The sequence below is a fragment of the Procambarus clarkii genome, chromosome 54 (assembly GCF_040958095.1).
Source record: "Procambarus clarkii isolate CNS0578487 chromosome 54, FALCON_Pclarkii_2.0, whole genome shotgun sequence".
Taxonomy (NCBI): Eukaryota; Metazoa; Arthropoda; class Malacostraca; order Decapoda; family Cambaridae; genus Procambarus; species Procambarus clarkii.
Window position 1 is genome coordinate 3,033,256 of NC_091203.1, and position 23,066 is coordinate 3,056,321.

The 23,066-nt window shown below is 41.2% G+C and overlaps 3 protein-coding genes across 3 annotated transcripts; all 3 read left to right on the plus strand.

The window, feature by feature from the left end:
- The first annotated feature begins 1,576 nt into the window (after positions 1-1,576).
- Positions 1,577-2,839, plus strand: LOC138352589 (uncharacterized). The gene is made up of 3 exons (XM_069305078.1): positions 1,577-1,747; positions 1,829-2,026; positions 2,375-2,839. The coding sequence occupies exons 1-3, from the start codon at positions 1,577-1,579 to the stop codon at positions 2,837-2,839; spliced, it is 834 nt and encodes a 277-aa protein (XP_069161179.1).
- Positions 2,840-3,169: 330 nt separating this feature from the next.
- LOC138352590 (uncharacterized) lies at positions 3,170-4,117 on the plus strand. Its single transcript, XM_069305079.1, has 2 exons — positions 3,170-3,613; positions 4,001-4,117. The coding sequence occupies exons 1-2, from the start codon at positions 3,170-3,172 to the stop codon at positions 4,115-4,117; spliced, it is 561 nt and encodes a 186-aa protein (XP_069161180.1).
- A 5-nt stretch (positions 4,118-4,122) lies between these two features.
- LOC138352591 (GRIP and coiled-coil domain-containing protein-like) lies at positions 4,123-8,800 on the plus strand. The gene is made up of 5 exons (XM_069305081.1): positions 4,123-4,624; positions 4,668-5,779; positions 5,971-6,421; positions 6,500-6,945; positions 8,579-8,800. The coding sequence occupies exons 1-5, from the start codon at positions 4,123-4,125 to the stop codon at positions 8,798-8,800; spliced, it is 2,733 nt and encodes a 910-aa protein (XP_069161182.1).
- Positions 8,801-23,066: the final 14,266 nt, after the last annotated feature.

The window sequence follows — 23,066 nt, forward strand, 5'->3', positions numbered from 1 at the left end:
AAGTATATATGGTTCCATGTATTAACTACTAGTTACATACAGGTCCTAGATACTCACCATGCATTACTGGTACACTAACTAGTCAGGTAATCCGTGTATTACCAAATTCTGCAAGTACCTGCTGGTCATCTGGTACTTATAAGTACCACGTGACTATGCATATCATATCAACACTACCTGAAGGGTTCCCAGACATTCCCCAGGTATGAACTATGTACTAGGGATCGAGGTAGCGGAGTAATAATGGGGTATTTTTTGTTTGCAGTGATCGGGTACCTGGGTATGGTGATGCTGTGTCTCTCTTTGGTGGGAATGCTCACGTGTCTCTTACTCATCATCGGCCTCTGTAAGGTAAGTTACAGTAGAGGAAAAGAAGCCGTTGAGTGACCTTTTCATTCTGGGAATGGCAGGCAAATCCGAATAGCCTTTATTGAGTTTTATGAAGATTTGAGTGATTGCCGTACACCTTAATGGAGTTCCAGGGTAATTGCCTTAATGGACAGTCCGGGATTCAGACAGTGCAGTGTAAATGGCATAGACCTAAATGTAATAAAGGATTTTAATTAGCAGCAATTGGCCCAGACTTTATTGAGAAGAATTGTGCAAATCGTGTAGCCTTGGTTTTATGATGTTCATAAAGAAGTGTGCCATAGACTTCATCGAGAAGATATGTGCATATTCCGTAGTGTTAATGTCATGTTGTAGTTTTTAGTACATAGACTTTTCAGAAATATTTCCCATAGACTGAAACATGTAAAGGGGTCTTAAGTGCATAGAGTTAATATCATGTTGTGCTTTTTAGTGCATAGACTATATTATAAACATTTCCAGTAGATTTTATCTACTTTAAGAAAAAAAATCAAATGCTGTAGACATCATCATGAGGAAGTGTGCAAATGCTGTAGACATCATCAAGAAAAAGTGTGGAAATGTTGTTGATATTATCAAGAAAAAGTGTGCAAATGCTGTAGACATCATTAAGAAGAAGTGTGCAAATGCTTGAGGTTATATCTTGAGATGATTTCGGGGCTTAGCGTCCCCGTGGCCCAGTCCTCGAGCAGGCTTCCTTTTTGTTACACACCCCCAGGAAGCAGCAGCCCGAAGCAGCTGTCTGACTCCCAGGTATCTATGTACTGCTAGGTAACAGAGGCATCAGGGTGAAAGAAACTCTGCTCATTTGTCACTGCCTCCACTGGGGATCAAACCCGGAACCTCAGCACTACGAATCCGAAGCGCTGTTCACTCAGCTGTCAGGAGACCCATAGCTGTATACATCAAGAAGAAGTCTGGAAATGTTGTAAACATCATCAAGAAGTGTGTAAATGATGTACCAATCATCAAGAAGAAGTGTGCAAATGCTGTAGACATCATCAAGAAGAAGTGTGCAAATGCTGTAGACATCATCAAGAAGAAGTATGTAAATGATGTAGACATCATCAAGAAGGAATGTGTAAATGATGTAGACATCATCAAGAAGAAGTGTGTAAATGATGTAACCATCATCAAGAAGAAGGGTGCAAATGCTGTAGACATCATCAAAAAAAAGTTTGTAAATGCTGTAGACATCATCAAGAAGATGTTTGCAAATGATGTAGACATCATCAAGAAGAAGGGTGCAAATAATGTAGACATCATCAACAAGAAGGGTACAAATGCTGTAGACTTCATCAAGAAGAAGTGTTCATATGCTGTTCACATCATTAAGAAGAAGTGTGTAAATGATGTAGACATCATCAAGAAGAAAAGTGTAAATGCTGTAGACATCATCAAGAAGAAGAAGAAGAAGAAGAAGAAGAAGAAGTGTGTAAATGCTTTTGACATCATAAAGAAGAAGTGTGTAAATGATGTAGACATCATCAAGAAGAAGAAGAAGAAGTGTGTAAATGCTGTTGACATCATAAAGAAGATGTGTGTAAATGATGCAGACATCATCAAGAAGAAGAAGAACTGTGTAATTGATGTAGACATCATAAAGAAGACGTGTGTAAATGATGTACTCATCATCAAGAAGAAGTGTGCAAATGCTGTAGACATCATCTAGAAAAAGTGTGTAAATGATGTAGCCACGATCAAGAAGAAGCGTGCAAATGCTGTACCCATCATCAAGAAGAAGTGTGTAAAAGATGTAGACATCATCAAGAAGAAGTGTGTAAATGCTGTAGACATCATCAAGAAGAAGTGTGTAAATGATGTAGACATCATCAAGAAGAAGTGTGTAAATGATGTAGACATCATCAAGAAGAACTGTGCAAATGTTGTAACCATCATCAAGAAGAAGTGTGTAAATGATGTAGACATCATCAAGAAGAAGTGTGTATATGATGTAGACATCATAAAGAAGAAGTGAGTGAATGATGTAGACATCATCAAGAAGAAGTGTGTAAATGATGTAGACATCATCAAGAAGAAGTGTGTAAATGCTGTAGACATCAAGAAGAAGTGTGTATATGCTGTTGACATCATCAAGAAGAAGTGTGGAAATGTTGTAGACTTCATCAAGAAGAAATGTGCAAATGCTGTAGACATCTTCAAGAAGAAGTGTGCAAATGCTGTAAACATCATCAAGAAGAAGTGTGTAAATGATGTAGACATCATCAAGAAGAAGTGTGTAAATGATGTAACCATCATCAAGAAGAAGGGTGCAAATGCTGTAGACAGCATCGAGAAAAAGTTTGCAAATGCTGTAGACATCATCAAAAAGAAGTTTGCAAATGCTGTAGACATCATCAAGAAGAAGGGTGCAAATTCTGTAGACATCATCAAGAAGAAGTTTGCACATGCTGTAGACATCTTCAAAAAGAATTGTGAAAATGCTGTAGACATCATCAAGAAGAAGTGAGCAAATGCTGTTGACATCATCAAGAAGAAGGGTGCAAATGATGTAGACATTATCAACAAGAAGGGTGCAAATGCTGTAGACTTCATCAAGAAGAAGTGTTCAAATGATGTTCACATCATTAAGAAGAAGTGTGTAAATGATGTAGACATCATCAAGAGGATGAAGAACTGTGTAAATGATGTAGACATCATCAAGAGGATGAAGAACTGTGTAAATGATGTAGACATCATCAAGAAGAAGTGTGTAAATGATGTACCCATCATCAAGAAGAAGTGTGCAAATGCTGTAGACATCATCAAGAAGAAGTGTGTAAATGATGTAGCCATCATCATGAAGAAGTGTGCAAATGCTGCAGACATCATCAAGAAGAAGTATGCAAATGATGTGGACATCATCAAGAAGAAGTATGTAAATGCTGTAGCCATCATCAAGAAGAAGTGTGTAAAAGATGTAGACATCATCAAGACGAAGTGTATAAATGATGTAGACATCATCAAGAAGAAGGGTGCAAATGCTGTAGACATCATCAAAAAGAAGTGTGCAAATGCTGTAGACATCATCAAGAAGAAGTGTGTAAATGATGCAGGCATCATCAAGGAGAAGTGTGAAAATGCTGTAGACATCAATAAGAAGTGTGTAAATGATGTAGACATCATCAAGAAGAAGAAGAACTGTATAAATGATGTAGACATCATCAAGAAGAAGTGTGTTAATGATGTACCCATCATCAAGAAGAAGTGTGCAAATGCTGTAGACATCATCAAGAAGAAGTGTGTAAATGATGCAGGCATCATCAAGAAGAAGGGTGCAAATGCTGTAGCCATCATCAAGAAGAAGTGTGTAAATGATGTAGACATCATCAAGAAGAAGAAGAACTGTGTAAATGATGTAGACATCATCAAGAAGAAGTGTGTAAATGATGTACCCATCATCAAGAAGAAGTGTGCAAATGCTTTAGACATCATCAAGAAGAAGTGTGTAAATGATGTTTACATCATCAAGAAGAAGTGTGTAAATGATGTTTACATCATCAAGAAGAAGTGTGTAAATGTTGTAGACATCATCAAGAAGAAGTGTGCAAATGATGTAGACATCAAGAAGAAGGGTGCAAATGCTGTAGCCATCATCAAGAAGTGTGTAAAAGATGTAGACATCATCAAGAAGAAGTGTGTAAATGCTATAGCCATCATCAAGAAGAAATGTGTAAATGCTGTAGACATCATCAAGACGAAGTGTATAAATGATGCATCATCAAGAATAAGGGTGCAAATGCTGTAGACATCATGAAGAAGAAGGGTGCAAAGGCTGTAGCTATCATCAAGAAGAAGTGTGTAAATGATGTAGACATCATCAAGAAGAAGAAGAACTGTGTAAATGAAGTAGTCATAATTAAGAAGAAGAAGAACTGTGTAAATGATGTAGAGATCATCAAGAAGAAGAAGAACTGTTTAAATGATGTAGACATAATCAAGAAGAAGAAGAACTGTGTTAATGATGTAGAGATCATCAAGAAGAAGTGTGTAAATGATGTACCCATCATCGAACAAAAGTGTGCAAATGCTGTAGACATCATCAAGAAGAAGTGTGTAAATGATGTAGACATCATCAAGAAGAAGTGTGTAAATGCTGTAGACAACATCAAGAAGAAGTGTGCAATTGATGTATACATCATCAAGAAGAAGGGTGTAAATGCTGTAGCACTCATCAAAAAGAAGTGTGTAAATGATGTACACATCATCAAAGAAGAACTGTGCAAATGCTGTAATAATCATCAAGAAGAAGTGTGTAAATGATGTAGACATCATCAAGAAGTGTGTAAATGATGTAGACATCATCAAGAAGAAGTGTGTAAATGATGTAGACATCATCAAGAAGAAGTGTGCAAATGCTGTAGCCATCATCAAGATGAAGTATGTAAAAGCTGTAGACATCATCAAGATGAAGTGCATGAATGATTTAGACATCATCAAGAAGAAGGGTGCAAATGTTGTAGACATCATCAAGAAGAAGTGTGCAAATGCTGTAGCCATCATCAAGAAGAAGAGAGTAAATGCTGTTGACATCATCAAGAAGAAGTGGGGAAACGTTGTAGACATCATCAAGATGAAATGTACAAATGCTGTAGACATCATCAAGAAAAAGTGTGCAAATGCTGTAGACATCATCAAGAAGAAGTGTGTAAATGATGTAGACATCATCAAGAAGAAGTGTGCAAATGCTGTAGCCATCATCAAGATGAAGTATGTAAAAGCTGTAGACATCATCAAGATGAAGTGCATGAATGATTTAGACATCATCAAGAAGAAGGGTGCAAATGTTGTAGACATCATCAAGAAGAAGTGTGCAAATGCTGTAGCCATCATCAAGAAGAAGAGAGTAAATGCTGTTGACATCATCAAGAAGAAGTGGGGAAACGTTGTAGACATCATCAAGATGAAATGTACAAATGCTGTAGACATCATCAAGAAAAAGTGTGCAAATGCTGTAGACATCATCAAGAAGAAGTGTGTAAATGATGTAGACATCATCAAGAAGAAGTGTGTAAATGATGTAACCATCATCAAGAAGAGGGGTGTAAATGATGTAGACATCATCAAGAAGAAGCGTGCAAATGCTGTAGCCATCATGAAGAAGTGTGTAAATGCTGTAGACATCATGAAGATGAAGTGTATGAATGATGTAGACATCATCAAGAAGAAGGGTGCAAATGCTGTAGACATCATCAAGAAGAAGTGTGCAAATGCTGTAGCCATCATCAAGAAGAGGTTTGTAAATGCTGTAGACATCATCAAGAAGAAGTGTGTAAATGCTGTTGACATCAAGAAGAAGTGTGGAAATGTTGTGGACTTCATCAAGAAGAAATGTACAAATGCTGTAGACATCATCAAGAAAAAGTGTGCAAATGCTGTAGACATCATCAAGAAGAAGTGTGTTAAAAATGTAGACATCATCAAAAAGAAGTGTGTAAATGATGTAACCATCATCAAGAAGAAGTGTGCAAATGCTGTAGACATCATCAAGAATAAGTTTGCAAATGCTGTAGACATCATCAAGAAGAAGTTTGCAAATGCTGTAGACATCATCAAGAAGAAGTGTTATTGCTGTAGACTGCAATAACACTATTGCTGTAGTGTTATTGCTTCTTCTTCAATAAGAAGAAGAAGAAGAAGAAGTGTGCAAATGCTGTTGACATCATTAAGAATAAGTGTGTAAATGATGTAGACATCATCAAGAAGAAGAAGAACTGTGTAAATGATGTATCCATCATCAAGAAGAAGAAGAACTGTGTAAATGATGTATCCATCAACAAGAAGAAGTGTGCAAATGCTGTAGACATCATCAAGAAGAAGTGTGTATATGATGTAGACATCATCAAGAAGAAGTGTGCAAATGATGTAGACATCATCAAGAAGAAGTGTGTAAATGCTTTAGCCATCATCATAAAGAAGTGTGTAAAAGATGTAGACATCATCAAGAAGAAGTGTGTAAATGCTGTAGACATCATCAAGACGAAGTGTATAAATGATGTAGACATCATCAAGAAGAAGGGTGCAAATGCTGTAGACATCATCAAGAAGAAGTGTGCAAATGCTGTAGCCATCATCAAGAAGAAGTGTGTAAATGATGTAGACATCATCAAGAAGTGTGTAAATGCTGTAGACATCATCAAGAAGAAGTGTGTAAATGATGTAGACATCATCAAGAAGAAGGGTGCAAATGATGTAGCCATCATCAAGAAGAAGTGTGCCAATGCTGTAGACTTCATCAAGAAGGAGTGTGCCAATGATGTAGACATCATCAAGAAGAAGTGTGTAAATGATGTAGACATCATCAAGAAGAAGGGTGCAAATGATGTAGCCATCATCAAGAAGAAGTGTGCCAATGCTGTAGACTTCATCAAGAAGGAGTGTGCCAATGATGTAGACATCATCAGGAAGAAGTGTGTAAATGCTGTAGACGTCATCAAGAAGAAGGATGCAAATGCTGTAGAAATCATCAAGAAGAAGAAGAAGAAGTGGGCAAATACTGTTGGCATCATCAAGAAGAAATGTGCAAATGCTGTAAACATCATCAAGAAGTGTGCATATCGCATAGACTTAAACGTAGTAAAGGGAGTTATAAGTGCGGAGAGTTATTCGCACGTTTTTAGCGTGTGTGCTTTCAACCACCATCGCTGTCTACTAGTACTCCCCTGTTAACCAATATCTTCTACCAGCACGTCTCAGCCTTTCTTTCCTCCTTTCCTTTCAACGCACTCTCAGCTCACCCATCCAAGCACTTACCATTTTTCTCCGTCTACCCCCTCCACTACCACCCTCATTTCCTACCATATCCCCCCATCTACCACCATCTACTTTTTTCACATCCTCATCTACCAACAACACCTCCACTCACAGTATCTACAACATCTCTCTACTAACACCGTCGCCCCATCTCCACCAACGCCAACCATCATCTAACACCCTGTGCCCTACCACCATTCCTCTCAACACTACCATGGCGGCACCACCATCTTCGCTACCTGCACCTTTTACAGCTACCACGATGCTCACTGCTAGCTTCCAACACAAACCGTGTGCCCACACCAGTAATTATAGTTCTGTTTTGTTATCACTGACGTCGTCTTTCATTCATTGTCATACATGTATCGTTAATTTCTTGTTTACACCAAAAAAAATACCAGTATATATTTTTGTTTTACTCTATCAGTTGTTGAAACAGTAGTAGTAAAGTGTTAGTTTACATAGATGAATACTTTCCAAAAGATCAATTAGCGCCAAATTTCGTTAGGTTAAGTGCATTTTTTGTGCATATAAGTGCATAAATTAAGTGCCACGTTTACCCGGCGTCCTCCTCCTCCTTGTTTCCGATGCATCTGTTCCGTATCACTTTTCCATATATCTTTCCCCATAGACCACCCTTCTCCGTCCGAGCGGAGTGTAATCCAAGCCAAGTACACACTCTCCGTCACACACCCGCACCCTCTCCTACCGTCCCAACTACCTCCATCTCTCGCATGACCAACCAGCATCTACCAGCTGCATCATTATCCACAAACTAGCGACCGTTCCTACCATCCCACATCCACAACCACCTCCACGAACCTCCTGGACAGTAAGCAGTCAGTCCGACCAGTCAGTCTGTCTAACCTTCCTTGATCGTACCTGTCCAGCAGACCTTGTGATACCCTACTCTCCTTATCATCTTCTTGGGCACCGTAACGCAGTTATTAAAGGTATGAAGTTCCACGGTGTTCCGTGGAGAATAATATCTCCGAATATCTCCAAGTATCTCCAAGTATCTCCAGGTGTACTTAGATAAAGACCTAAGTTCCCAGACAGATTCACTAGCAGATTATCAAAGGAGGGTCAATAAGAACACATTTACACGGATAATAAGATATTTAATTCGTTCACCTGTCACACTACCGTTACCCCCGATCAGCGATCGTAGTGTTGAACAATAGTGACACTGATCCTGATGAAATAGACCATATCATAGCAGAAACATCTCAGTATGAGGATGAGACCCAAGAAAAGTTTAATCTTCTACTTGATTTAATAAATACACATAAAGTAACACCTAGCCTAACAGTACCTCAACCCAGTACAGCTCAAACAGAGGCACGTTTACCTCCTTTAGATTTGCCCCCCTTGGCTGGACTGGATGAAGGGAATTGGGACACTTTTTGGACATCCTTTGATGCCCATATACATTCCAAGGCATCCATAACAAAAGGAACTAAATTCTCTTACCTTCAAAGTCTCCTCAAAGGGGAAGCTAATGAAGGTTATAGCTAATTTGTCTCTTGAGGACAATAATTATGATATAGCTATACACATGTTGGAAGTTAATTACTGCAACAAGGAAATAAGTGTAGCTAATCTTTACTATCAATTAGTGGATATAAGTCCACCTAGCAGTCAACCCGACTCCCTTCAAGAGTTTAGTTGGAAGTAGAGTCCCTTGTGAAAGCATTAGGTACAATAGTAAATGTGCCAGCTTCAGAATGGTCACTGAAACTGCTCTTTCAAAGGAAACTTCCATGAAATATCTTAGCAGAAACCTGCTCCCATTACAAAACAGAGGTCCTTTCCCTTGACCAGATTTTCGAGGGACTGAGAATTACTGTCAACAGGCCGTAGGCTCATGATAAAATCAAATCTGAACCTAATCAGTCAATCACTGATTAATCAATGAAATTAAGGAATACACCAATTATGTCCAACAAACATAAATCTAAATCAACTACCTCCACTCCCAGATGGAAGAGCGGTAATGTATGTACGTATTCAGTAAGTCCCTCCAAACCTGAAGTCAATGAAGCACCCAAAGCTGTGACATCTACGACTACAGGATGAAGAAGCTATTTGTTCTGTCAAGAAGAACATCTGATCTATCAGTGTCAATCATACCCAGATGCACCAGATGCTTGAGACCACATGATCCTAATACCTGTATAACTGTATTACACGTGTGTAAGAAGGCCATAAGGGCCAGCACCATTCAGTACTGTGTGGGGAATTGCGACCGAGGTCACCAAAACCCCAAATGGAACAGAATACTTCTACCACTGTACAGTACTACAAGGTACATCAAGAGGTCAATGTACTTGCTACTAAATCAGATAATGATGCAACGTTACCTACAGCTCAGCTGCTGCTAACAAATAAGAAGTCTAAGATCACTACATATGGTCTCTTTGACCAAGGGCCACGGAAAACATTTATTACCCAGCAGGTAGCTGACAAATTGAAACTTAAACCCTTGTGTCAAGTGAGATTGAACATTACGTTCATGTGTTTTAAACTACTGACACTTTGGTCCGGTTATATAAACAATGGATAATTGTTCACTAACAACAATTGGACAACTCAGGGTTTTTAACAAACACAGGACCTCAAGATTATAAAGTCGTGAGAGTTCTAGTATGCCTAGGAGGCTATACCCACCCAGTGCAGGCTATTGTAGTATACAAAATCCCATCTGACCTGTATGTCTATGGTCTAAGGAACACAGCAAAGCTTAGAAGTAAAGGAGTTAAGTTGGCTGATCATAAATTCAAGTCTGATCACCTCTCCGATATCGGTGTACTCTTAGGTGCAGACTATTACAATAATTTTATTACTGGATGCACCAAGCAACAGGGAATGAACCTTTTACTAACAGCCAGGGGCAAATTGCTCACTGGACCAGTGTTACATCCAAATATATCCGATTCAGTAAACAGTCAACAAGTTAATTCAATAATGGTTGCGTGACTAGGCTTGGAACAGTCACCACTCCAGTTCAGAGACATGACTGAGGATACCTCTGATCATTTTGTATATAAATTATAGGATCTAGACACCTTAGGTATCGTCCCTGAATAACCCAGTCCAGATGATACCTGGACTCATCAACAATATCTAGATTCAGTCATCTATAAAGAGTATCAGTACTGGGTTAGATTGACATTGGAAATTAAATCATAATCATGGAAATTAAACCTGTAAACCATTTCATGGCAATCTCAGGTGGCTCGATTGAATTAGCAACCTGGTAAAATACTACTGTATCACGACTTAATACAACAGCAATTTGACAACAATTTCACTGAAATCGTCGAGAATGATAACTCTTAGGAGGGACATTACTTACCTCACAATGCCGTGTTGAAATATTCAATTACTAGACACATTAGGATCACATTCAACTGTAGTGCCAAGGCAAAAGCAAATAGTGTCTCACTGAACGAATGCCTGAAAACTGGACCGAGTCTGATACAAAGACTCAATGGTGTGCTGTTACGGTTTCGTCTAGGAGCCTATGTCAACACTGTCAATATAAGCAAGGCTTTCCTTAGAGTAGGTCTTCAAGAGAAAGACCGAAATATCACAAAGTTCCTCTGGATAAAGGATCCTAATAATCCACAAAGTGAAACCGTTACCTATAGGTTTGCTTCAGTTTTATTTGGAGCTACATTTTCTCCGTTTTTTCTTCAAGCAACATTGGATATGCATTTGAAGAAATCTAATAGTCTTCACAAGACCGAGATTAGCAATAGTCTATATGACAATTTCCAGGGAACTACCAGTGATGAAACAAAATTAATTTAAATATATCATGAGGCTAATCGAGAATTGTTAGGGACCAATATCCAGTCATGGCCTCCAACAATAAGCAACTACATCAGTTAATAGTAGCTGAATTTCCGGGTTACAAAGTACCTCACACTTTGCAAGTCCTTAGTTTAGAATGGGACACCACCTCTGATGAGATAAACATTAAATCAGTGGAGACTGATAACTGATTTAACCATGAAGAAATTATTATCCTTTGTCAGCAAACCATTTGACCCTTTGCGGTTGATCAGCCTCATCTTAATTAAGGGCAAACTCCTCATGCAGGAATGTTGGCAAGTAAGGAAGTAATTATCAAAAGAAGGCACTAAACCAGGAAGGCTATGTAGCACCATCGAATGTGCGGAATAATCAGAGGGCGCTAAATATCACCAAGGATGTCAATACAAGAACAGTAACTCATAAGAGGAACGATATCAATAGTATCTGATTCGCCAAGAATTCGATCAAGGGAGAAATTTTGCTTGTTTGTAAGTTTTTGGTAATTTGAGGGGGGGGGGGTGCATACCAAACCAGGCCTATGCGTTTGTGTTTGGCATAATATATTGATTCATTTCCCCACGAGCCTACCAATTAGTGCATCTTATTCAGAGTTACGTTACTCGTTCTTTATTTTGTGTTAATGAAAGGTGACCTAGGAACCACCTTCCCACTTGTTTATGCATCACAGAGCGAGTGCATTATTGTCAGTATTGTGGACACGGCCTTCTTTTTTAATTCCTTCCGTGCCTCATTGGAGAGCACCCTTTAATGCATGCATATTTTGTCGACCTGGTTGTCTAAACGAGCGTCAAGCACGAGCAATGTACGAGTGCAGCTTGAAGACAATTTAGGACAGTCTTGTAAATTTGTTAGCATTGTCTCAGTGAGTACAGAAACTAAATCTCTCAATTAGTACCTCTATTGGGTATCTCAAGGAGTTCCTCCACTGGATCTCTCAAGGAGTATCTCCACTGGACTTTTACCCTGGTGGCACAGTGAGTGCCTTCAACTCTCACTGGCACTGACATAGCTAGCCACTGCTGTACCTCAAACTGTATCCTTGCTTCCCCTTAATGTCTGTCCATATACCCAATCGATGGACAAGCGACCGCAATGGACGGTCGGAAAGCTAGACACACGCTCGTCCTGGAAGTCAAGACATTCAGCAAGGATATGCACGACTATAAGAGGGACAATACAATATGGACAATAAGGAGCAGGGTAGCGCTCCATTAAGTGACCGTGAGTTAAGCGTGTATGGCCAATATGCAATCTCGCCAGAGCCGTTTCCCATCACCGGTTACGGTGGTAGGAGGAAGGCCATGAGGATTCACTACCCTTAAGAGTACGCAGTTTGTTACCAGTAACAGAGGACCAACAATCCTGCTAATGGGTAAGGATGGAGGAATGAATAACTGGGTAAAAGTTGGAATAAAGAATACCTTTAAAGGAGATGGGACAAGAGTGGACAGCTTCCCTAGCGGCAGTGTCCGCATGCTTATTTAAAGAAACACCAATATGGCTGGGAACTCAGCAAAACTCAACTGACTTAAATTTACTGGAAATAAGAAACAGCCAATGTTGAATCTTGACGACCACTGGATGGACTGGATTGAAGGACCCGAGAGCCATGAGCGCATTTCGAGAGTCAACGACAACCACAAAGGAAGATTGACAACAAGAAAGCAGGAGACGAAGAGCATAGAGAATAGCATAAAGTTCTGATGTGAACATGCTTGTCTCCGGAGGTAGGCGACACATATTACTGCGGTCAGGAAAAACAACAGAGTAGCCAACACCGTCTGGAGACTAAGATGGCAGCAGATGACAATGGATCTAAGTATCCTCATTAGACTTAAATTCCCTCATTATGCCATAGGACTAGAACAACTTATCAAATTACATGTGTTTTGCAACGCGTCGGGAAAGTTGTGTGGCGCAGTAGCCTATTAAGTGAACACTGAGCAGTCAATACTGCTCACTTCTAAAGCCAGAGTGGCAACGCTGAAGAAGCGGTCATTGCCACAAATGGAATTAACGGGTTTATTAATTAGTGTTCGATTGGCTCATTACCTGACCAAGACACTAAATAATTGTCACTTCTCTGAGATAGTAATGTGGTCAGATAATGAAGCAATCTTACAACAGGTAAAAAACAACCATAATAAAATTCCCTATGTCAGTAATCGTGTTAGAAAGATTAGAGAGTTGTCAGCAGGTTACAAACTGAGACATGTACCCAAAAAGGAAAACCCAGCTGACTACCTTTATCGAGATTGAGGCAATTAGCCAAAGCCGAGATGTGGTTCAATGGATCCCAGTGGCTATTCATTGGTCAGTGGCCTAAACAAAAGCCACAAGTCGTAGTGACCAATATCACTGTCCCCACTGAGACACAGAACTCCCTCGAACCTTGGCTATTGATCCTAGTCATTACTCTAGTTTAAGTAAACTACTAGGGATTACTCAAATAGCGTTTGATTTTCTTAACAAAATAGGAATCAGATACCAATTCCCTAATCCGATAAAATATTGGGTCAAACAGGCTCAAATGGAAATTTATGGGAGAAATTATGAAAATAATTTTTCATAATTTTTCATATAATAATAAGGTCTCCCGAAGCCCACATCAAAGGAATAACATCAGCGGCCTATGCGAGGCTGGCTAACATCAGAACTGCTTTCAGAAACCTGTGTAAGGAATCCTTCAGAACATTGTATACCACATATCTAATGCCAATCCTGGAGTATGCAGCCCCAGAATGGAGCCCGTATCTAGTCAAGCACAAGACGAAGCTGGAAAAAGTTCAGAGATATGCCACTAGGCTAGTCCCAGAACTAAGAAGCATGAGTTATGAGGACACACTACGTGAACTGCACCTCACATCGCTGGAAAACAGAAAAGCTAGGGGGAGACATGATCACCACATAAAAAATTATCAAGGGAATTGACAGGGTGGACAAGGATGGATCATTGAACACGGGTGGCACACGCACAAGGGGACACAGGTGGAAGCTGAGTACCCAAATGAGCCACAGATACATTAGAAAGAACTTTTTCAGTGTCAGAGTAGTAAGTAAATGGAATACACTAGGAAGTGATGTGGTGGAGGCTGACTCCATCAACAGTTTCAAATGTAGATATGACAGAGCCCAGTAGGCTCAGGAATTTGCACATCAGTTGACTGACGGTTGAGAGGCTGGACCAAAGAGCCAGATCTCAACCCCCGCAAGCACAATTAGGTGAGTACACACACTACATGGGTATACATGTATACATGGGTATACATGTATACATGGGTATTTAACACTTTTATGGGCGGTTGGAGGCTGAGTGGACAGCATTCAGAACTCGTAATCCTAGGGACCGGGGTTCCATCCCCGGCGATAGCGGAAAGCAAATCGACAGAGTTTATTTCACCCTGATGCCCCTGTTACCTAGCAGTAAATAGGTACTTGAGATTTAGACACCTGTTACGGCCTGGTTCCTGGGTGTGTGTGTGAGAAAAAAATAAATTATCGTTCATTGACAGTTGAGAGACGGGCCGAAAGAGCAGAGCTCAACCCCCTGCAAGCACAACTAGGTGAATACAATCATTAGTCATGGTCAAAGATTGTGGGTTGTGAAGCTCCAGTGTTTTCTATTAAGTTGGAAAAGTTAAACATTCTACAAGCAGTGAAAAAACTGTATATGAGTGAATGAATATCTGGTAAACTGACAGAAACCATTAGAAAGTGAAGAGAGAAAGCTGAAATAGTGTATTTGTAAATAGGTGTTGTACCACATTGTGGTGTAGACCCGTGGTATGACGTTTTGACCTCACACCGATCCCCCTGACCTCATCTGACCCTACACCACACCTGGGAGAAGATGCCAGGTAACGATCACTTGTGCCTACAGACCGAGGTAATTGGGATCCCTGTTGATAAGGTAGTATATTGCTATGACACAATCAGGAAGGGCGAACAGGTCAAGCAGCATCAGGGAAGAGGAGGATAAGTGTTATAAAGTGATAGGGAATTGTGTTGAGAGGAGGATCGATTAGATTGAGGATTTGATCCTGGAAAAGAATAGAAATATTTCACCAAATACAGGGTGAGATTGAGAGACAAAAACAAGTGTTCAAAAGCTATTCAAGGGCAAATCAAGGAAGAGCTGGCCAAAGAGTTGGGCGCAGGAAGCATGAATACGGATGGGGAAATTGGATTATTCGGGGATGGATTAGTGAGTATGGGTGGGGGTAGGCCAACAATGGGTACAAGACAGAGAGGGGTAGGCCAAAAATGGGTACAAGACAGAGAGGGGTAGGCCAAAAATGGGTACAAGACAGAGAGGGGTAGGCCAAAAATGGGTACAAGACAGAGAGGGGTAGGCCAAAAATGGGTACAAGACAGAGAGGGGTAGGCCAAAAATGGGTACAAGACAGAGAGGGGTAGGCCAAAAATGGGTACAAGACAGAGAGGGGTAGGCCAAAAATGGGTACAAGACAGAGAGGGGTAGGCCAAAAATGGGTACAAGACAGAGAGGGGTAGGCCAAAAATGGGTACAAGACAGAGAGGGGTAGGCCAAAAATGGGTACAAGACAGAGAGGGGTAGGCCAAAAATGGGTACAAGACAGAGAGGGGTAGGCCAAAAATGGGTACAAGACAGAGAGGGGTAGGCCAAAAATGGGTACAAGACAGAGAGGGGTAGGCCAAAAATGGGTACAAGACAGAGAGGGGTAGGCCAAAAATGGGTACAAGACAGAGAGGGGTAGGCCAAAAATGGGTACAAGACAGAGAGGGGTAGGCTATGGCATTTGGAGGAGTAACTTCAAATATTTGCTTATGTATGGAAGCATGCAGGATATCCAACTAGAACCAAACAGGGAAATGATACGGACTCAGTAAGAGCTGCGACACTGTGGGTGTAAGAACCAGCATGAAAGTGGATCGTAGAGGATCTTGGATCAAGAGGATCACTTGTCATTAATGGATTATGTGAAGCAAAGGCATCATCAAAACATAGAGGAATACAGATTGAAGAGTTTGAACAATGCGAAATATTGAGGTGCATTAATGCTGAGGTTGCATGAACGAGATTGAACTCAGCCACAGAATTGGGACTTATAATGGCAACAAAAGCAGGCCTGTTTTGGTCCAGTTTTCTAATGAAGAGGCGGGCCACAACATATTAAAGCATAAACATTTACTAAGGGGCAGCAAAGGCTATTATAATGTATTTATAGACAGATTCATTACCAAAGACGAACAACAAGAACTGAAGGTGGGAAAACTGATTCACAGTGTCACCTTCACCCCCCTCCCCCAAATCAGCCCTCACATCATTCCCAACCCCTTCTACCCCCAACAACTCCCTTGCTCCCTCCACCCCCTCTGCAACCAAACCCATCTGCCCCATCCTACCCTCCAATTCCCCTCTCTTCCCCTCCATCCCCAACCCCCCCCCCCACCACCCCTCACCTTCCTTTTGCACCTCATGTTCAGTATGACCCTCTCACCTTGCGACCCCCCCAGCGTCTCACCCCACTAGCCTCTCCACTGCCCTCAAATACCCTTTCTTTTGCCTCACTCTCATCCTGAGCCCCCCCCCCCCCCATCTCTCACTTACTCCTTTCTACCCCAAACCCTATACTTGTCCCTTCTTCTCCCCTGCCCCTAGCACACCTTCTTACTGATACCTCACTCTACCACTCAGCAGCCCCCTTATGCCTCTCAGACCCTCCCTTCCTCTCAGACTCCTCTCCGCCTCTCAGACCCACTATGCCTTTTCGACCCCCCCCCCCCCCTCTTTAGCTTCCCAGGGCTCCATTCGCCCTCCAGACATCCCCTAGACACCCCCAGAGAATGGATGAACTCTGGTAACAGAGTTTCCAAGAAGAGTCTCATGGTTTGGTACACCAATGCTGATGGGGTATCCAATAAAGCAGAGGAAGTAAAAGAAAGTGTTAATGAAGTAGATACTGGCATAATTACAATAGTGGAAACTAAAATAAATTATATGATCTCCGATGCAATCTTTCGTGAAGGATACCAAGTGATAAGGAAAGAATGGACACAGATACAGGGAGAGGAAGTGGCACTCCTCATAAAGCTGAAATAAAAATCAGAGGAACTAGAGAATCAGGGGACTAATGGAAACACAATCTCCATACTTGGAACTCTGACAGCAGGTGGGAAGAGGTCTGTGATCTCTCTTATCTACAATCCCCAACAAACAGTATATGGCCCAGACAGGAACATGATGATAACAATTAGACATATATAGACGAACTGCAGAGTGCAGCAACAACAGCTCACAGAATGAGAGCAAAACTGTTGGTCATGGGTTATCTCAATCACAGAGAGATCGATTGGAAATTAAGAAATCCCCATGGTGGGGAAGAAACATAGGGATCAAAATTAGTGGAAGTTATAGGCAAGAATTTCCTAACACAACATGTGAAGGAAGGCACAAGGAAAATAAGAAGGATATAACGAGCTTATTAGCCCTGATTTTCAACCAGAATGAGGACAATACCGCGAATATGGAACATGAAATACCATAAGGAGCAAGATACCACTATGTCCTAGTGTTTGACTATACGATCGAGCTTAAAATTGTGACCTCGGAACAAAAGATCTGGAAAAGGAGAGTTGACTACAGAAAAGGTGATTACAGGAGAATAAGAGAATATCTAAGAGAAGTACAGTAGGAAGAAGAACTTAGAGGAAAACAGTGCAACATATGATGCACCTGGTAAAGTGGAAATGCAAGAAGGCCGGAGAGAACTTTATTTCAACACTAAAGGAAAAAGGTAGGAAGGAATATAATAACCCATGTTTTAATAGACTGCCAGGACGCAAAAATGAAGAATTAGGTGGGAGTGGAGAAAGAACAAAGGACACAGGACAATAAGATTAGATGCAATAGATCTAGAAATGAATACAATCATATAAGAAGAGTATCGGAAATGAATTATGAGAATGATATTGAAATCAGAGCGAAAAAGCAATAATCATATAAGAAGGAAAATGTCGGTGAACGACCAAATGACAAGAGTATGGAAAACAGAAAGGGTATACTAAGAAAGCGACAAAAAAATCTGCGAGGTTCTGAATGCCAGTTTCCATGGAGTGTTGACAACCGAGCCTCTCACCCTAGATGAGAGATTAGCATATACAAAAGTAACAGCAGAGGAGGTAATGAGAAAGCTAACAACACTGATTGAAACTAAAGCAGTTGGACCAGACAATGTATCACCGTGGATACTAAAAGAGGCAGCGCAGGCCCTCAGCGTGCCACTAGCAAGGAACTATAATGAGTCACCTACGAAGGGAGTCTAGTAAAAAAATTCAAGAAAGGAGATAGGAAGGAGGCACTTAACTACAGACTAGTACCACTGACAAGCATCCCTTGTTAAGTACTTGAAAGAAAAATCAGGTTAAAATTGGTTACACACTTGAAGAAAATTTTGTATATAAACAAACATCAACATGGGTTCAGAGCAGGGAATTCATGCCTAACAAACCTTCTGGAATTAAATGATAAAGCAAGAAGAAAAAGGCACGATAAGGAAGGATGGGCAGACTGCATATTTCTGGACTACCAAAAAGCCTTTGATACAGTATCAACAGGAGACTACTATGCAAACTTGAGAGGCAGGCGGAAGCAAGCAGAAAAGCCCCAGCTTGGGTAAGGAATTGCTTAACAGGCAAAAGCCAGAGAGTAACAGACAGGGGCGATAAGTCAGACCGGTGAACCGTAACGAGTGGAGTATCTCAAGGATCAAGAACCGTAACGGGTGGAGTATCTCAAGGATGAAGAATACCTGTTTTATTTTTAATATTCGTAAAGACATGTCTACAGTAGTCGAGTACTATATGTCGATGATTGTGGATGATGCGAAATTAATAAAACTACAGTCCTCATCTTTATGACAGATGAGGATTGTAGGATGCTCCAAGAGGATTTGAACAAGCTGCAGAGAGGGTCAGATAAATAGCTACTGGAGTTCAACGTTCAACACGAGCAAGTGTAAAGTTCTGGAAATGGAACTAGGTGGTAGGAGACCAAAGGGTCAGTACACAAAAGAGGGAAACTGCCTGCCTGTGACGATTTGAAAAAGGACCTGGGGGTGGACGTAACGCCAAATCTAACTCCTGAGACACATATAATAATTATTAATAATTCACTGTGTTGGGGGACGTATTGAGTGTATTCATACACTTTACGCCAGAGTGTATTCATACACTTTACGCTTTTATCGAGGTCCCCCCCCCCCAAGGTCGAATTGCTGACCCCGTCCAGACTGCAACCCCACAACAAGCTGACTAACTCTTGAGAACCTACTCACTGCTAGGTGAAAAGACGCATTAAGTGAAAAGAAATGAGACCAACCATTTTTGTCCAGACCGGGATTCAAACCTGGAATTCTTGACTGTATGAGAACGAACCCGTCTGTACTACCGGAAGCCTTCATAAACCGAATAACAGCAACAAAGAACTCTAAATTAGCAAAAGTTAGAACGTTATTCAGGAACCTAAGTAAGGAGGCATTCTGAGTGCTCTACACTGCCTACATGAGACCAGTCTTAGAGTATGCAGCCCCATCATGAAGCCCCCCACCTAAAGAAACATATTAGGATACTGGAAAAAGTTCAGAAAATTGCGACCAGGCTCATCTCGGAGTTGTATGGGATGGGATATGAAGAGCGACTGAAGGAACTGAACCTGCCGACGTTAGAAAAAGGGATGGGGAGAGAGATATGATAGTAGCATACAAAGAACTTTTGGGGATTGACAGAGTGGAAATAGACGAAATGTTCACACGAAATAACCACAGAACAAGGGGAATGGGTGGAAGCTGGAAACTCAGATGAGTCATACAGATGTTAGAAAGTTTCTTTTTAGTGTGAGAGAAGTGGGGAAGTGGAATTAATTAAAAGAGCACATTGTGGATGTAAACACTATTCATAGTTTTAAAACTACGTATGACAAAGAAGCAGGACAGGAGTCATTGTCTTAAACAACCAGCGTCTAGAAAGGCGTGATCTAAGAGAGAACGCTCGATCCTGCAGGCACAAATAGGTGAGCACATATAGGGGAATACACACACACACACACACACACACACACACACACACACACACACACACACACACACACAATCGTCTACCAGTTGGTATACAGAATTATATGAACATGTTTGTTGATGATGCTAAGATTATAGGAAGGATAAGAAACTTAGATGATTGTCATGCCCGTCAAGATGACCTGGACAAAATAAGTATATGGAGCACCACTTGGCAAATGGAATTTAATGTTAATAAATGCCATGTTATGGAATGTGGAATAGGAGAACATAGACCTCACACAACCTACATATTATGTGAGAAATCTTTAAAGAATTCTGATAAAAAAAGAGATCTAGGGGTGGTTCTAGATAGAAAACTATCACCTGAGGACCACATAAAGAAAATTATGCGAGGAGCCAATGCCACGCTTTCTAACTTCAGAATTGCTTTTAAATACATGGATGGCGATATACTAAAGAAATTGTTCACGACTTTTGTTAGGCCAAAGCTAGAATATGCAGCGGTTGTGTGATGCCCGTATCATAAGAAGCACATCAACAAACTGGAAAAGGTACAAAGACATGCTACTAAGTGGCTCCCAGAACTGAAGGGCAAGAGCTAAGAAGAGAGGTTAGAGGCATTAAATATGCTAAAACTAGAAGACAAAAGAAAAAGAGGTGATATGATCACTACATACAAAATAGTAACAGGAATTGATAAAATCGATAGGGAAGACTTCCTGAAACCTGGAACTTTAAGAACTAGAGGTCATAGATTTAAACTAGCCAAACACAGATGCCGAAGAAATATAAGAAAATTCACTTTCGCAAACAGAGTGGTAGACGGTTGGAACAAATTAGGTGAGAAGGTGGTGGAGGCCAAGACCGTCAGTAGTTTCAAAGCGTTACATGACAAAGAGTGCTGGGAAGACGGGACACCACGAGCGTAGCTCTCATCATGTAACTACACTTAGGTAATTACACTTAGGTAATTACACACACACACACATTGGATATTGGAACTCCATTGGATAAAGGAGTACCGAAGTAACAGTAGACAACGAATCACTGTGAGGGGTGAGGTCTCAGATTAGCGAGACGTTACGAGTGGAGTCCCGCAGAGGTCAGTCCTTGTACCTAAACTGTTTCTCATATATGTAAATAATCTCTCAGAGGGTATAGACTCGTTTCTCGCAATGTTCGCTGATGATGCAAAAATTATGAGGAGGACTAAAACTGAGGATGTTATTAGGAGGCTATAAGATGACCTAGACAGACTGAATGAATGGCCTAACAAATGGCTGCTAAAGTTCAACCCAAGTAAATGCAAAGTAATGAAACTAGGCGGTGGAAACTGGAAACCCAGACATAGGATACAGAATAGGAGATGAAGTACTTCATGAAACGGACAGAGAGAAAGATCTAGGAGTTGATATCACACTAAACCTGTCTCCTGAAGTCCACATAAAAAGAATTATGTCTCCGGCATATGCGAGGCTGGCTAACATCAGAACAGCGTTCAGGAACCTGTGTAAGGAATCATTCGGAACATTGTATACCACATATGTAAGGCTAATCCTGGAGTATGCGGCCTCAGGATGGAGCACGTGCCTTGTCAAGCACAAGACGAAGCTGGAAAAAAGTTCAGAGGTATGAAAGTAGACTAGTCCCAGAGCTAAGAGGTATGAGTTACAAGGAAAGGCTGCGGGAAATGCACCTAACGACACTGGAAGACAGAAGAGTAAGGGGAGACATGATCACTACCTACAAAATCCTCAAGGGAATCGACCGGGTAGACAAGGATATCCTATTCAACACTGTTGGTACGCGAACAGGAGGAGACAGGTGGAAACTGAGTTCCCACATGAACCACAGGGACGTTAGAAAGAAATTTTTCAGTGTCAGAGTAGTTAACAGGTGGAATGCATTAGGCAGTGATGTGGTGGAGGCTGACTCCATTCACAGTTTCAAATGTAGATATGATAGAGCCCAGTAGGCTCAGGAAACTGTACACCAGTTGATTGACAGTTGAGAGGCGGGACCAAAGAGCCAAAGCTCAACCCCGCAAGCATGAATAGGTGAATACAAATAGGTGAGAACACACACAGAACTTTGTATACCACATATGTCAGACCAATCCTGGAGTATGCGGCTCCAGCATGGAGTTCATATCTAGTCAAGCATAAGACTAAACTGGAAAAGGTTCAAAGGTTTGCCACCAGACTAGTACCCGAAATGAGGGGTTTGAGCTACGAGGCGAGACTAGGGGAATTAAGCCTCATGTCACTGGGAGACAGAAGAGTAAGAGGGGACAAGATCACCACATGCAAGATTCTCAGAGGAATTGATTGGGTAGAAAAAGACAGACTGTTTAACACAAGGGGCATGCTCACTGGGTTTACACCCAAATGAGCCATACAGACGTCAGAAAGAATTTTTTCAGTGTCAGAGTAGTAGACAAATGTCATGCACATGGAAATGATGTTGTGGAGGCAGACTCCATACACAGTTTCAAGTGTAGATATGATAGAGCCCAATAGGCTCAGGAACCTGTACATTAGTTGATTGACTGTTGAGAGGCAGGACCAAAGAGCCAGAGCTCAATCCCCGTAAGCACAACTAGGTAAGTACAAACACACAGAGGGGGACTGATGGCTGAGTGGACAGCACGCTACACATGTAATCCTGTGGTCCGAGGACCGATTCCAGCCGCCGGCGAGAAACAATTTGGCAGAGTTTCTTTCACCCTGATGCCCCTGTTATCTAACATTAAGTAGGTACCTGGGAGTTAGACAGCTATTACGGGCTTCATCCTGTGTGTGTGTGTGTGTGTGTGTGTGTGTGTGTGTGTGTGAGAAAAAATATAGTTAGTAGTTAGCAACAGTTGATTGACTGACAGTTGAGAGGCGCCGAAAGAGCAGAACTCAATCTCCGCAAGCACAACTAGATGAATACAACTAAGTGAATACACACACACACACACACACACACACACACACACACACACACACACACACACACACACACACACATTGGGGGGCCTCGTAGCCTGGTGGATAGAGCACA

Coding starts and splice junctions, on each gene's coding strand:
- LOC138352589 (XM_069305078.1), top strand. CDS start 1,577: ATGTTTGCAAATGATGTAGACATCATCAAGAAGAAGGGTGCAAATAAT. Junction 1,748..1,828: donor ACATCATCAAGAAGAAAAGT/GTAAATGCTGTA, acceptor GACATCATAAAG/AAGAAGTGTGTAAATGATGT. Junction 2,027..2,374: donor AGAAGAAGTGTGCAAATGCT/GTAGACATCATC, acceptor ATCATCAAGAAG/AAGTGTGTAAATGATGTAGA.
- LOC138352591 (XM_069305081.1), top strand. CDS start 4,123: ATGAAGAAGAAGGGTGCAAAGGCTGTAGCTATCATCAAGAAGAAGTGT. Junction 4,625..4,667: donor TAATCATCAAGAAGAAGTGT/GTAAATGATGTA, acceptor TAAATGATGTAG/ACATCATCAAGAAGAAGTGT. Junction 6,422..6,499: donor AGACATCATCAAGAAGAAGT/GTGCAAATGCTG, acceptor TAAATGCTGTAG/ACATCATCAAGAAGAAGTGT.
- LOC138352590 (XM_069305079.1), top strand. CDS start 3,170: ATGAAGAAGTGTGCAAATGCTGCAGACATCATCAAGAAGAAGTATGCA. Junction 3,614..4,000: donor ACATCATCAAGAAGAAGTGT/GTAAATGATGCA, acceptor GACATCATCAAG/AAGAAGTGTGTAAATGCTAT.